The sequence below is a fragment of the Marmota marmota genome, unplaced genomic scaffold (assembly GCF_001458135.2).
Source record: "Marmota marmota marmota unplaced genomic scaffold, marMar, whole genome shotgun sequence".
In the NCBI taxonomy this organism is placed as follows: Eukaryota; Metazoa; Chordata; class Mammalia; order Rodentia; family Sciuridae; genus Marmota; species Marmota marmota.
Window position 1 is genome coordinate 897,968 of NW_025999961.1, and position 12,900 is coordinate 910,867.

The 12,900-nt window shown below is 35.8% G+C and overlaps 1 protein-coding gene across 6 annotated transcripts in view; it reads left to right on the plus strand.

The window, feature by feature from the left end:
• Nucleotides 1-12,900, plus strand: part of Fyb1 (FYN binding protein 1) — a 155,043-nt gene that overhangs the window by 109,569 nt on the left and 32,574 nt on the right. For all 6 annotated transcript variants that reach the window (XM_015496344.2, XM_048802869.1, XM_048802868.1 and 3 more), the window contains 4 exons: nucleotides 8,765-8,811; nucleotides 11,001-11,020; nucleotides 11,453-11,487; nucleotides 12,361-12,481. In XM_015496344.2, coding sequence (XP_015351830.1) covers nucleotides 8,765-8,811; nucleotides 11,001-11,020; nucleotides 11,453-11,487; nucleotides 12,361-12,481 — 223 coding nt within the window. The remainder of the gene's footprint in view (nucleotides 1-8,764; nucleotides 8,812-11,000; nucleotides 11,021-11,452; nucleotides 11,488-12,360; nucleotides 12,482-12,900) is intronic.

The following is a 12,900-nucleotide window of genomic DNA, read 5'->3' on the forward strand; positions in this document are numbered from 1 at the left end:
TCTAAGTTTAGAAAAATCCCCCAAGGAAGGGGAAGCTAGATAAATACATAGAGAAAACGAAACCAAAATGGGTCTCAATATTCAGGCTCAAAAGCTCATAATTCACATGAAGGGGAAATTTATGGGTGAAGTAGAAATGTGGAAGGTATGGGTGATTCTGCGCCTCCTGTCACCCTTCCAAATGTCTGCATGAGTCCCCAAGTACTCACCCTGCCAACCTGTAAATGTTCCTCCCTTTCTTATCAAAGGTCACTCTCAAGTGAAGATTGGATAGTTTTTTGTTTGTTTGTTTCTGTTTTTTTAACATTCATTTGGCGAATATTTTTTTTTTTTTAGTCACTCCATTGTGGTTTTGGAATCAGAAACCACCAGTGGACAAAGCAAGTAGCTCTCCCTTTATAAAGCACAGGGGAAGAGAAAAAGGAACAAAAATCATAAACAGGTAACAACAGATTACTGTAACAGGAAGTGTCAAGTGCTGTGGGAGAAAATGAAGCAGGGTTAGGTGGTAGAGTGTGAAAGGTGTTGGGGACAGCAACTGCAACTTTAAACGGAGAGGTGAAGCAGTTAGAGAAGCAAAGATGCCAAGGAAGAAAGGGAGTCAGGCATGACACCGTCTGGGGAGAGACTCTTCAAGGCAGAGAGAGCAGCTAGAAAAAGGCCTAAGATGTTCAAGGACTAGGGAGGAGGTAACCACCTGGAGTAGAGAGAGCAAAGGAAGGAGTATTAGGAAAAGAGTTAGCTCCTGTAGGGTCTTGGAGAGAGATTGAGTGAAATAAAACCCTGAGGCATGAGCAGAGCAGTGAGTTTTCTGACCATGTTTTATCAATGTCACCTTCACGGTTGTGCTGAGAAGAGACTGTGGGTGGGGAGATGTCAAAGCAGTGAAACCAATTAGACAAATATTACAGAAGCTCAGGCAAGATACGGAGGTGACTCCAGTCAGGACAGCAGCAGTGGAGGCAGTGGTGAGAGATACCCAGACTCTGGATGTATTTTGAAGGTAAAAATAACAGAATTTAGGTTGGGGTATGAAAATAAAAATGGAGGATCAAAGGATTCCAAGGTTTTGGGCCTGAGCAACTGTAAGGATGAACTGAAATGGGAAGATAGGAGATCATGGTTAGGTGAAGTTTAAGGTCATCGCTCAAGATTCAAGTGGAAATATTGAGGAGGTAACTGGGTCTAACAAGTGGTGATTTTCAGAGAAAGTCCTGGGTTAAAGATACCGATTTGAGAGGCCCCGGAACATCTTCTACACTTAGAGTCATGAGGTTGGTTAAGATAAGGAAAGAGGGTAAAGAGCAAAAACAAGAAGTAAGACCTTGGCACTCCAACTCCAGGAGGCCTGGGAAAAGAAAGGGCAAAGGAGAGAAAAAAGGAAGAACCAAAATAGTAGGTGCCCTGGAAGCCAAGTGAAGGGAGCACCTTGGGAGGAGGCTGCGAGAAAGCGTTTCAGAGGCTGCTGAAGGCCCAACAAGGGAGGGTGGGGAGGTGAAGGAATGAAATGGCAGGCGGGTTGGGCTTGCAAGTCTGACCAAGTAGCTTTAAAAGAGGAGGATATGGGAGGAACTGGAAAGAGCCCATAGAGATAGTTCTTTAAGGAGAAAAGAAAATCAAAGAATGGGACAATCGTTGGTAGGAGAATCTGAATCAAGAGCATTTTCTTAAATTCAGAAATAGTAGCAATTTTGTATGCTGACGGGAAAGATCCAGTAAAGAGGAAAACATGATAATGTGGCGGGGGAAGAATTCCTGGAATCAAAGACTAAAGTCACTTCAAACTAAGGAGGGATTGGCTTTCCCCAAAACCAAATGACTGATAAGGTTATAGTTCTCCCTGGGGTGTACAGTAGAATCTCTAACTGGGATCAAGGCAGGAATTGCAAGAAATAGGAGGCCTCTATCTATCCCCTGCAGCCTGTTGTGCCGCTTCGGAAGAAGAAACTCGTATTATGTCATCTGGGTTAGAATATCTTGAACTTGTAAAAGACTGAAGGCTGGTAAGAATCAGAAAATCATAAATAACTGAAAATTAAGTAGCTAAGGCCAAAGTTATATGTATTTTAACTTGTATCATTTCCCCACCTAGTGGTCAGAATACAGTTCATCTACATTTTCTGCTATTTTACTTTTTGAAGAACCGAATGGATCCAAAGACCACGTTTATCATTATCCAGTTTCAAATCAGCATCTTTCAATGGGAACATGTCTTGGTATCATTTTGTACATGAATTATAACTTTAACAGCCTAACTAATTCTTCCGATGAAAACTGAACCAATGGTTGAGTGTTTTGGCACACAAAACAAATTCCATATTATTAATAATAATGAGAGAGGAAAAGTGTGGTGATGAGAAATAATAAATGATAGGAAGTGACCAGAGTGAGAGAAGGAAAAGGTAAATAGCTCCTCCCCTCAGACTATTCAAAGTTAGTTAAAGGGATTGTTTGGGGTAAGAATTTACCATTGCAACCTTTCAGGTAATCAGAAATGCTTAGAATTTTCCACAACCTGAGACTTTCCATCTCAGTTGACCACTGCCAGATAGTCTTACCTAACTCCACTTGGAAAATATTTGTCTTAGGCAAGTAAAAGTTTTAAAATTCTTTGTGGGTTAAGTGTGAGGAAGGCATATTCCAGAGGAAAGGTCACAGGATTGTATTCTTGATAAGGACCGGTATGGAACAAAGTTGTATGCACCTCTTAGATTTCCTCTTCCTTCCTTTAAAAAAAATACCTGGTAATTAAAAGCTAAATTCATGAATAGCAAATAAGGTCTAAAGATCAACAGCTTTACATCTTTAAATGTCAGGAAATAGACCTCTAATTGCTTTCTAAAAATGATAGTCATGATAATAAATTAACTTCACTTTTCCTTTTATTTTGATGCCATAGCATCAAAACAAAGAACCTTGGTGAAAGGGCTTCTTGAATAGACTTATTATCACATCTGATAAGTTTCCTTTTCTTCTCCTCTGCCCCTCCCTCTACTAGGTTTTCATGTCTTTGGTTGTGACTAGTTCCATTGTTTTTCTTGCTCTCTATGTGCAGCTTTTCTCAATGCCTGGAATACTTTGAACAATTGGAGACAGTTTGGTTTGGGTTTATTCAAATTGGTGACAGTTTGGTCTGGGTTTATTCAGGACATTTGCACCTATTTCTCTTCTTTTCCCCTTTATTCCTGCCTGCTATTTCTATTGTGGCCATTGTTTCATATTTATTGAATATTTTAATGTTATTCATATTATAAACTCAAGCCTATATAAAATGGCAGAGATGTTGGATCCATGAATCAATGTGTGTAAGCAAACATCTATGGGTAATAAATGCTTTGCATAAATGTACAGGCACACACGTACGAATATGCTACACAAATACCCTTCATTTTGCAAGGATTTGTTATTAATTCAGGTGTTTTAGGAAGTAAGTCCAGTGGTATTTTCTATTCGATATCCTTTTTCACTGATAATAATTCACTTTAGTAATAAAAGTCTCTTGGTGTTACTATTACATCATTATTTCATAAAAAACAAAGTTCTGCCATGACAGGATTTCTTTTAATAGCTTTCTAAAAACGATAATCATAATAATAAATTAACCACCAAAGTGACAACCCCTTTCTTCAAGGGCATTGCAGTCTGGTAGTGAGAAAGAGAAGGCCGTAAGCAATTATTATATAATTTCAAAATAATCCAAGATAATCATGTTAAAGGATGGGTGGATGTCACACGGAGGCAGCAATTAATGGGCTTTGGGGAGCTGGAGGTCACTCTGCAGACGCTGTGTCCAGGATACACAGCACAGGAGGGCCACAACAGCACATGAGGAGAAGAGAGGATTATTTCAGAGAAAGGAAGCTGGGCTAATCGAGGAGAAATGAAACCAGAGAGTGTCCATAGGGGGCACAAGTTCAGTATTAATAAATGAGAAGCTGATATAAGAGCAAATATGAGAAATAAAACTGTGAAAGAACAGAATCCATTGCACAGAACCTGCACACCATGAAAAGTACTATAGGGTCCAGTCTGTAGAATGCCAGTGTGTCTTGATCTCTAAAGTACATACATCTTTTTACCTGATATTCAATTCATTAAAGTTAATGATTCAGAGTCCTAGTTTATCTTAAGTACTTTAGTTCACATTATATAACTTGTTATTCTATTTGCACACCTAGTAATTTTTATCTAAAGAATTCTTTACAGGAGGATCTTTGATTAATATTTGGACAGCTAAAATGGATCAATTGTTCTGTTTATAAATTTAATTATTAATTAAACTCCCTTAGAAGTTTCACATTACATGTATAAGTATAAATATTAAATTCCTTTTATAAGCATTTCAAACATCTGAGAGACAAATTTAATGATCCCACTAAACAAAACCCTCCCCATAACTCATAAATCTATTAAATAAAACTACATCCAGTTCTCTTAAATATTTCGATAACATTTGCAAATAAATTATTCTTATACTTTTTAAGAAGTGCATTTATTATAAAAATTTTAAGCATACAAAAGGCAGAGATGATAATATAATAAGTCCCCATGTTTCCCTCACCGACTTTGGTGATTATGAACACATGCTCAGTCTCGATTCATTCATACTCTCACCCTCTTTCTTCCTCTTATATTTTTCTAAACTATCAACCAGCATCATATAATTTCATCCATAATGTTTTAGTAGCTTCCATAGATATCCCTAAAAATAGACTCTGTGTATTAATATAAAATATTAAGTCAGTGCTGAAATTTCCAATTGTCTCTTAACATCGTGTTCATGTGTGTTTTCAGTTTGAACAGAATCCAAAATCTACATCTCTTTGTTAGCTTCTATGTTTATACTTCTCTTTAAGACATAGGTTTATCCTCCATGTCCTCTTTTCATTCCTTACAATTTATTTGTTGAGAAAGCCAAGTAGTTTATGAATACTGTAATTACCCATAGTCTAGTTTCTGCTGATTGCCTCTCTATAATGTAGTTTAGTGTTCCTCTTTCTTCTGTATTTCTGGTAGATTGACAGTTGGATGTAGAGGTGACCTCATGAAATTTGGTTCTTTTTTATTATTGTTTTATTATTTATTTTAGTTTAATTTTTTGGCAGGACTTGTCCCTGGATTTTGGCATAATCTTTCATCAGGAGCTCATAACATACACTTGACTCTCCTTTTGGTATGTGAACAACAATTGGTGCTCAATACCTGGAGTCCTTACTCAATACCTGGAGTCAACTAGAATTTTAAAAACCTAAACCACAATTCTTAAACTGAACATTGTCTAATATAACAACTCTTAAATATGACAAATGCTCAAAATATTGATGATATATATTGTCTTAATGATTATAAAACTTACTCCACAACATTTTTTTTATTGTGAGATAAGCCTACTCAGTCATTTCTGTATTTAATTCTGAATCCTCCAAGAACTAAAAAGACTCACAAAATGAAAAAGGTATCTTGTCAAAAATTGATGAATTTGGCCTTCACACGTATCTAAAAACAAATATAAGCAAATATAAGTTTAATTATTAATTGATAAACGCCACCACCTCAAGTAGAAACTCAGACACATACAGCCTTAGGGACTCTTCCTGAGCCACACCCAAAGTGGACAGGAGTTAGTTCGAGGAGGAATTAGTTCTGGTGGCCTACAGCATAATACAGTAACTATGATCTACAGCAATCTATGTCCTATTTCCAAATATCTAAAAGAGTTAAATGTTTCCCAGCACATAGAAATGACTAATGTTTGAGAAGATGAAAAAGCTAATTACTCTTGATTCAATCATTCACACACTACATACAAGTATAAAATTATCCTAACATACCCCCAAAATATATGCAGATGTTATGTCAGTAAAAATATGTGCTAATTTGGAAAAAGAAGTCCATCATAAGAGGTCCCATATTATATGATTTCATTTTTAGAAAATGTCCAAAATAGGCAAATCCACAGAGACAGAAAGTAGGTTTCATGGTTGCCAGATGCTGGGGAAAGGGGCAGGAAGTGACTGAATAATGAGCATAGGATTTCCACTTGGGGTGATGAAACACAATTTAGGCTACAGAGTGAAATGGTTATACAATGTGGAGAAGGTACTGAATGTCACTGAATTATACACTTTAAAATGGATACAATGGTGATTTCTATGTTAGGTATGTTTTATCACAAACAATAATCAAACAAAAACTATAAAAAGAAACATTGAATAAAGTACAGAAGTGGAGATATTGAGAATAAGAGAGCTCCATAGAAGTGTTGAAATATATCCCCTTGGGAAGCAGGACAGACAGATACCAAGCCATGTAATCACGAGGTGCTCATTTCTCTTATGCCGATTTCACACTCTGCCTTTATATCCCCAAAGTTCCAAAAAAGAAAAAATAAAACCCATGAAAAATGTTTAAATTAAAAGAAAAATTCTTGTGAAGCCACAAATACAAATCCTTTTTATGGTCAGTGATAAGGTGTTTCCAGCACACACTCTTCAAATGGGATTAGTTTTGCAAACAGCATTGGGTCCAAGTAACACTCTTTCCTAATTCTTAAAACCATGTGAGTATTGAGCCTGAAAGTGATACAACCATGTTTTTGTTTGTGTTAGAATGATCACTTTAGCAAAAATTAGAGAAGAAAATGTCAGTGTGGGGAAGAGGAGGAACAATTCTGATGGCTACAAGACTCGCCAGGTGCCTGCTGCAAGAGGCCATAACCAGAATGTAATCCTGTTCTCAACATCTAGCAGGAGAGAAGCAAGAGATAGAAGAAGAAAGGGAATTATAGGAGCTATTAAATTCAGAGAACTGACAGAATTTGATGATTAATGTGAGGCTAAAGAAAAGTGAGAGATACAGGATGGCCTAAAGCTTGCTTGGAATTGTGGTTCATTCATGAAGACATAAAACTACAGCAAGAACAGGTGTAGGTTGGCATGGAAAAGGGAAACCTGTTTCTGAGTTAATATAAAATGGGCTGAAACTCTAAAAGAGGTGTGGACTAGGGATTCCAACATGGAAATTACCAACATTAAGATAAGACGTGAAGCTGTGGTAGTATGTGAAACCATTCAGAGGACAATTGTAGAGTGGTTGGGGGCGGGGCAGGTGGCAGGGAGAAAAAAAAGCCAGAACACAAAGGCAAAAGAATATCATCACTTAGAGAGGAAGTTAAAAGAAAACAAATCTACAAAGGAAATTGTGGGATAGTGGCCAGAGAGACAAGTGAGCCAGGAGATAGTTCTTACAGAAACAAACAAAGGACATTTGAGGCGAGCAAAATGGCCAGTCCTGTCAAGGATTACAAAACAACAACGTAAGAGTCTGGCTAAGCAGTGTACACTGGATTTGGTAAGTAAGATTTTTTAAAGTTGTTTTAGTGTGAAGAAGAGTTTTTACAGGGAATGCTTTCAATTTTTCTCCATTTAGAATGATGTTGGCCTGGAGTTTAGCATAGATAGCTTTTACGATGTTGAGATATGTTCTTGTTATCCCTAGTTTTTCTAGTGTTTTGAACATGAATATTTTGTCAAATGCTTTTTCTGCAATTATTATAGAAGACAGATTGTGGTCAATGAAGAGATGATCAGGAAGAAAGGAAGTAGAGTCAACATTTTGTAGCTTGACTTGGAAAAATAGGATTATCTTGTGGTAATGTAGAGGATTCAGAAAAGCAGAGATGTGATAGCTCTTTTTTTAATGGAAGAGAGTAATATGGAATAAGGTAGAAGATAATGACTCAGATATTTAGAGATGGGGAGCAAAGGAAAGAAAAGAATATAAATATCATTACAGCACATGGAATAAAGGGGATAGTAACTGAGAATCAGATAGGATTCAGAACAGAGCCGAAGAGAAGGACTTTGTAGGGAGAAGGTAAGGGCAGGTATAACTGCAGATGAGTTTGTGGGTTGAGGGAATAAGTTTACTTTCTTAAGAGAATTCATATCTAATTATTGATATTTTGTCAGTGAAGTAGGAAATAAGGTCATCTGATTATAGGGGAGAGGGTAGGAATAGCAGATTTGACGACAGTAGTGAAGGTTTTTAACAAGTATTGAGAAGGATGGTGCAAGAGAAGGTTAACTAGGAAAAAAAGTAATGAGTTTATAGAATAGCACTGAAGCTAGAGTTGAGACTGGATGCCAATTATGTGTAATGTGCAGAGTCAATAAGACGGGTGATTTTTTTCAGCTGTGCTCATCAATATGAGAAAAGGAGTAGAAAATGAGATGGGGAGGTGGCTCCATAAAACATTAGGAATTTGGGGGGTCCAGGTATTGATAAGGATATTAAGAGCAGCTGGAGTCAAGCAGAGGAAGCACGTTGGAGTCTAAACCACAACCATGGAAGTAAAGCCAAGTGGCTTCCATCTAAAGAGGAAAGAGTTGGGGATTGAAACCAATTAATCCTTTTAGGCATATATGCCAAAGAACCAATCCAAAGCCTTGAGAATCCCAAAACTGATCAGTTGGTATACTGCATATTTAATGGACAACGTGATCACTCCCCTGAAGCAATGATTAACTCTGTGTCCATTATGAGTGGACAATGCTATACTTGAGCTTCTCAATTCCCCATTTTCTTGCCACAACTGCTACGTATAGAATAGGCTAAAGTCTCTTCTAGTGCGTCTGAAGTTTTCAATCAGGGCAAGTATAAAAGAGGAGAGAATAATTCAGACAATAATTCTTGTTCTCTTCTCCATTGTAAGGTGAGCATCTACTTGTTCCATTTTCATGCTTTCTTCTTTTTTTTTTTTCAGAAACCCTGTAAATGAAGAAAATCAAGACGGTGTCATGTACTCTGATGGTAAGGGGCAGAAAAATATCTGTTACCTCAGTACAGAAATTTGAATTAATCATTCACATAGTGTCATTGATGAGTTATTACCACTATTATTCCAGGCAAGATCCCTCTCTTGATCTACTTATTTATTTCCTTATATCCCATTATTCACTCCCTTTCTGCCCCTTGCCTGCCATAGACAAATATCCTAGTATACTTGATACATGTGTTTGTACAAGGGAGAGTTTCCCATCTTCTGAGGTCTTCTTTAATTTCTTTCTTTGGTGTCCTGTAGTTTTCGTTGTAGAGAGCTTTCACCTCTTTTGTTGATTCCCAAGTATTTTATTTATTTATTTATTTATTTTTATTTATTTATTTTTATTTATTTATTGTAAATGGGGTAGTTTTCCTCTTTCCACTTTCAGAGGATTTGTCACTGATATACAGAAGTGCCTCTGATTTATGGGTGTTGATTTTATATCCTGCTACTTTGCTGAATTCATTTACTAGTTCTAGAAGTTTTCTGGTGGAACTTTTTGCCTCTTCTAGGTATAGAATCATATCATTGGCAAATAGTGCTAACTTGAGTTCTTCTTTTCCTATTCATATCCCTTTGATTTCTTTCATCTGTCTAATTGCTCTGGCCAGTGTTTCAAGAACTATGTTAAGTAGAAGTGGTGAAAGAAGGCATCCCTGGCTCATTTGAGTTTTTACAGGGAATGCTTTCAGTTTTTCTCCATTTAGCATGATGTTGGCCTGGAGCTTAGCATAGATAGCTTTTACGATGTTGAGATATGTTCTTGTTATCCCTAGTTTTTCTAGTGTTTTGAACATGAAGCAGAGCTGTATTTTGTCAAATGCTTTTTCTGCAACTATTGCGATGATCGTATGGTTCTTATCTTTGAGTCAATTGATGTGATGAATTACGTTTATTGATTTCCGTATGTTGAACCAACCTTGCATCCCTGGGATGACCCCACTTGATCGTGGTGCTGCATGTGGCATTTTTGTGAAGCTTTCCAATGTTTTCTCGGTCTTATATATACAAAATTACATCTCATCCAAATTTCGATATTTTCATTCATATTAATTTTCTTTATAATTTTCTTTCTTACTCTTGAGCTTGAGTGCTTCTTTTACTTATCTTTGTGGTTCCCTCTTTGAGAAGTTGCCAGTTTTTATCCTTTGACCATTTTTTCTGGAGTTTTATCTTTTTCAGTTCACCTTCAGAAGTTCCTTTATGTTTTAGATATTGATTTCATGTCAATTTCAAACACTGGGAATATTTTTTCCCAGTTCTGTTTGCTGTCTCTTAGTCCATGCTGTCCTTCCTGGGACATAAATTTTGATATAATCAAATTCATTAATTTTTGCTTTACATTATGTGGTTTTTAAGTTTTGTTTAAAAAGTCTTCAGTTTTCTGTGAACTTCATCAGTTGTATTTAGGTCTTTAACATCTTCACTGCCCCCACCCTTTGAGAATTCAGTAGGAATCTAGATTTGCTGCTTCATATCTAGAGCTGGTTTTCTAATTACCATACTTGAAACAATCCAACCTTTTCTCATTAATTTAAAGTGTCACCATTATACTCTGTCAACTCTAAATGTGTATATGGCTGTGTCTATGTAAATTTGTATCTGTTACTGAACTCTCTGGTCTGTTCCATTGGTTTATTTGTCTGATCTTATACCAACACTTCACTATTTGTACTAAAATGCTCTTAGTATTACCAACTTATTGCTCTTAATGTTACATTATGTCTTGGTATTGGGAATTGTGGATATTACACAAAACTCTCAAGGAGCAAAATATTTTAAAAATCTAATTAACTTGATGTATTTGATACACTAAAGAAAAACCCTAGGGAACAAATGTGTCAAAAGTGTGAACTATTTGTGATTTTTTAAAAATAATGCTTTGTTCTACGTGAGCCCATAGAACCAAATGAGTCTGCCTTCTTATAAGGAATAAATGATGTTATAATTTTTTGAAAGCAAATAAAATTATTTTATAATTCAATTACAGTTATGAAAAAAGCCATAGTAAGGATCTAAGACATATTCTATTTTGTGCTTTATATCTCTGTTAATGCATGAGTTCTGTAAGATTATGAACTGTTTCAAGTATTATCAGATTATATTCAAAAATCGCATATTAAAGTGCCTCTTAATAATAATGTATTAAATTTGTTTTTTTTTTCAAATCCTTTAGGTACTGGAACTCTAGATGAGGTCAGATTTTATTAATTTTCTGTTTATATTGTACTGTTATCATTAGAATATTTAATATTGTTATTTGCTTATAAACAAAATGAAAATTTTTATGAGCAGTGATTTTTTTTCTATTTATAATTTTCATTCAAAATGCTTGAGACACCAAAAAATCAATCAGTACCTGGACTCATGGTAGTGTTGTGGCGCTGAACATAAACATGTCTGTCTACACATCTCAATGATACAGCAAGATAAAAAATGAAATCCTTTTGTGCTTGATTTCCTAATCTCTCTCTCAAGATTAAAAAAAAAAATTAAGCCAAACTTACTTATGTTTAAATTGTATAAATTTACAAATACTTGTTTAACAAAATATTTGATCAATGAAATATGTTCATGTTACCTTTTTGAAGAATTGAAATTAATCATTATCTATGTTTTTCTTGACAGGAACAAGAAAGTGAAGGAGAAACATATGAAGACATGTATGAACTATATTTTCTACCATAATAGTTTTCTTCTAAGATGAATATGTTTTGTAAGAGGGAGTGTGGGTATATACCAACACCAGGAGGACAAGTTCATTTTGTCCAAATGATTGGCATGTAATGATAATTTCCATATAAAGAACTTAAATTTCCTTATTTCTCTAAGGATTCTATAGAGGACTCTATTAACAAGTGATTGTGTAAAAGGCTATAGAGCTGCAGACTACTAGAAAGACCACAGGCAGGGAATCAGACATAGGGATCTGTATTTCTTGATTTCTGTGTGTCCTTGAGCAAATGAATTAATATATGGATTATGCCTTCTTCATCTGGGCACTGGTGGCCTGTGAGAAGCAGTTAGCACAGTACCCACATGCCAAAGTTTCATCTTGCTGGAAAGATGTTAAAAATGGCTCCAAAATGGATTTCCAGGGTAAAAGTAAACATGAATATATTTTTAATCATATGTTGAGCCCAGATATCTTAATTTTCTTTACCTAGTTCTTATTCAACCAATTTTGTCTGAAGTTTCTGAATTGAGGGGTACATGTGCACCTGTGAATGCATGCTCATGAAAGACAGAGGAAGATTAATAATTTTGTTCCTCCAACATGCAGCAAAGACAGGGTCTTTCTAATCAGTTTCTTCCACTTGCTGCCACAAGTTGTAATGGGAAGCAGAGCCCCTAGAAGATAGTCCCAGCTGTATGCCTCCTACAGATTTTAAAAACAATTTTGCACATCTAGGATTTTGACCTTCATCTACACTTCAGAGAGCATTTTCTCTTTTGTGTAGAAACTTCTCTAGGTAGTGAGCCCTGACCCATTGACACCTGCTGATGGGAAAACAACCTAAAATTTGTGTTCACAGAGAAACATCCAGAGAAAGAGACAAGAAACGGGAAAAGGAGGAAAAGAAGAGATTAGAACTAGAGAGAAAGGAACAGAAAGAGAAAGAAAAGAAAGAACAAGAATTAAAGAAGAAATTTAAAGTAAGAACTTGATTGCTGATGGGTGAAAGAGTAACATCCTTTTGTTAATTTCACATGGCTGGGACATCATTCTTGAAAATTAACATGGTGGGAGAATTACTTTATCACTCTTTTGAAAAAGTATCTTCATGACAGTACTTTTTTGGTCTCATACATTATCTTACCCGTGCACTAAATAATGTAATATGATGAAATACAATAAAATCCAATTTGGGGGTTTGTAATCAGTGGGTCCTTAGGAGATCTTACGTTGATTAAGTAAATGAATATTTCATTACTAACTCAACTTGGCTTTCCCCATTATACATTTCCTATTAGCCTATTTATGCCAAAAGTATAGGATCACACACATAGGTGCTGTGGTGGCATCGTATGTAATAGTGCAAAGGACATAAATGCCTCCTGGTTGAAGCAAACTA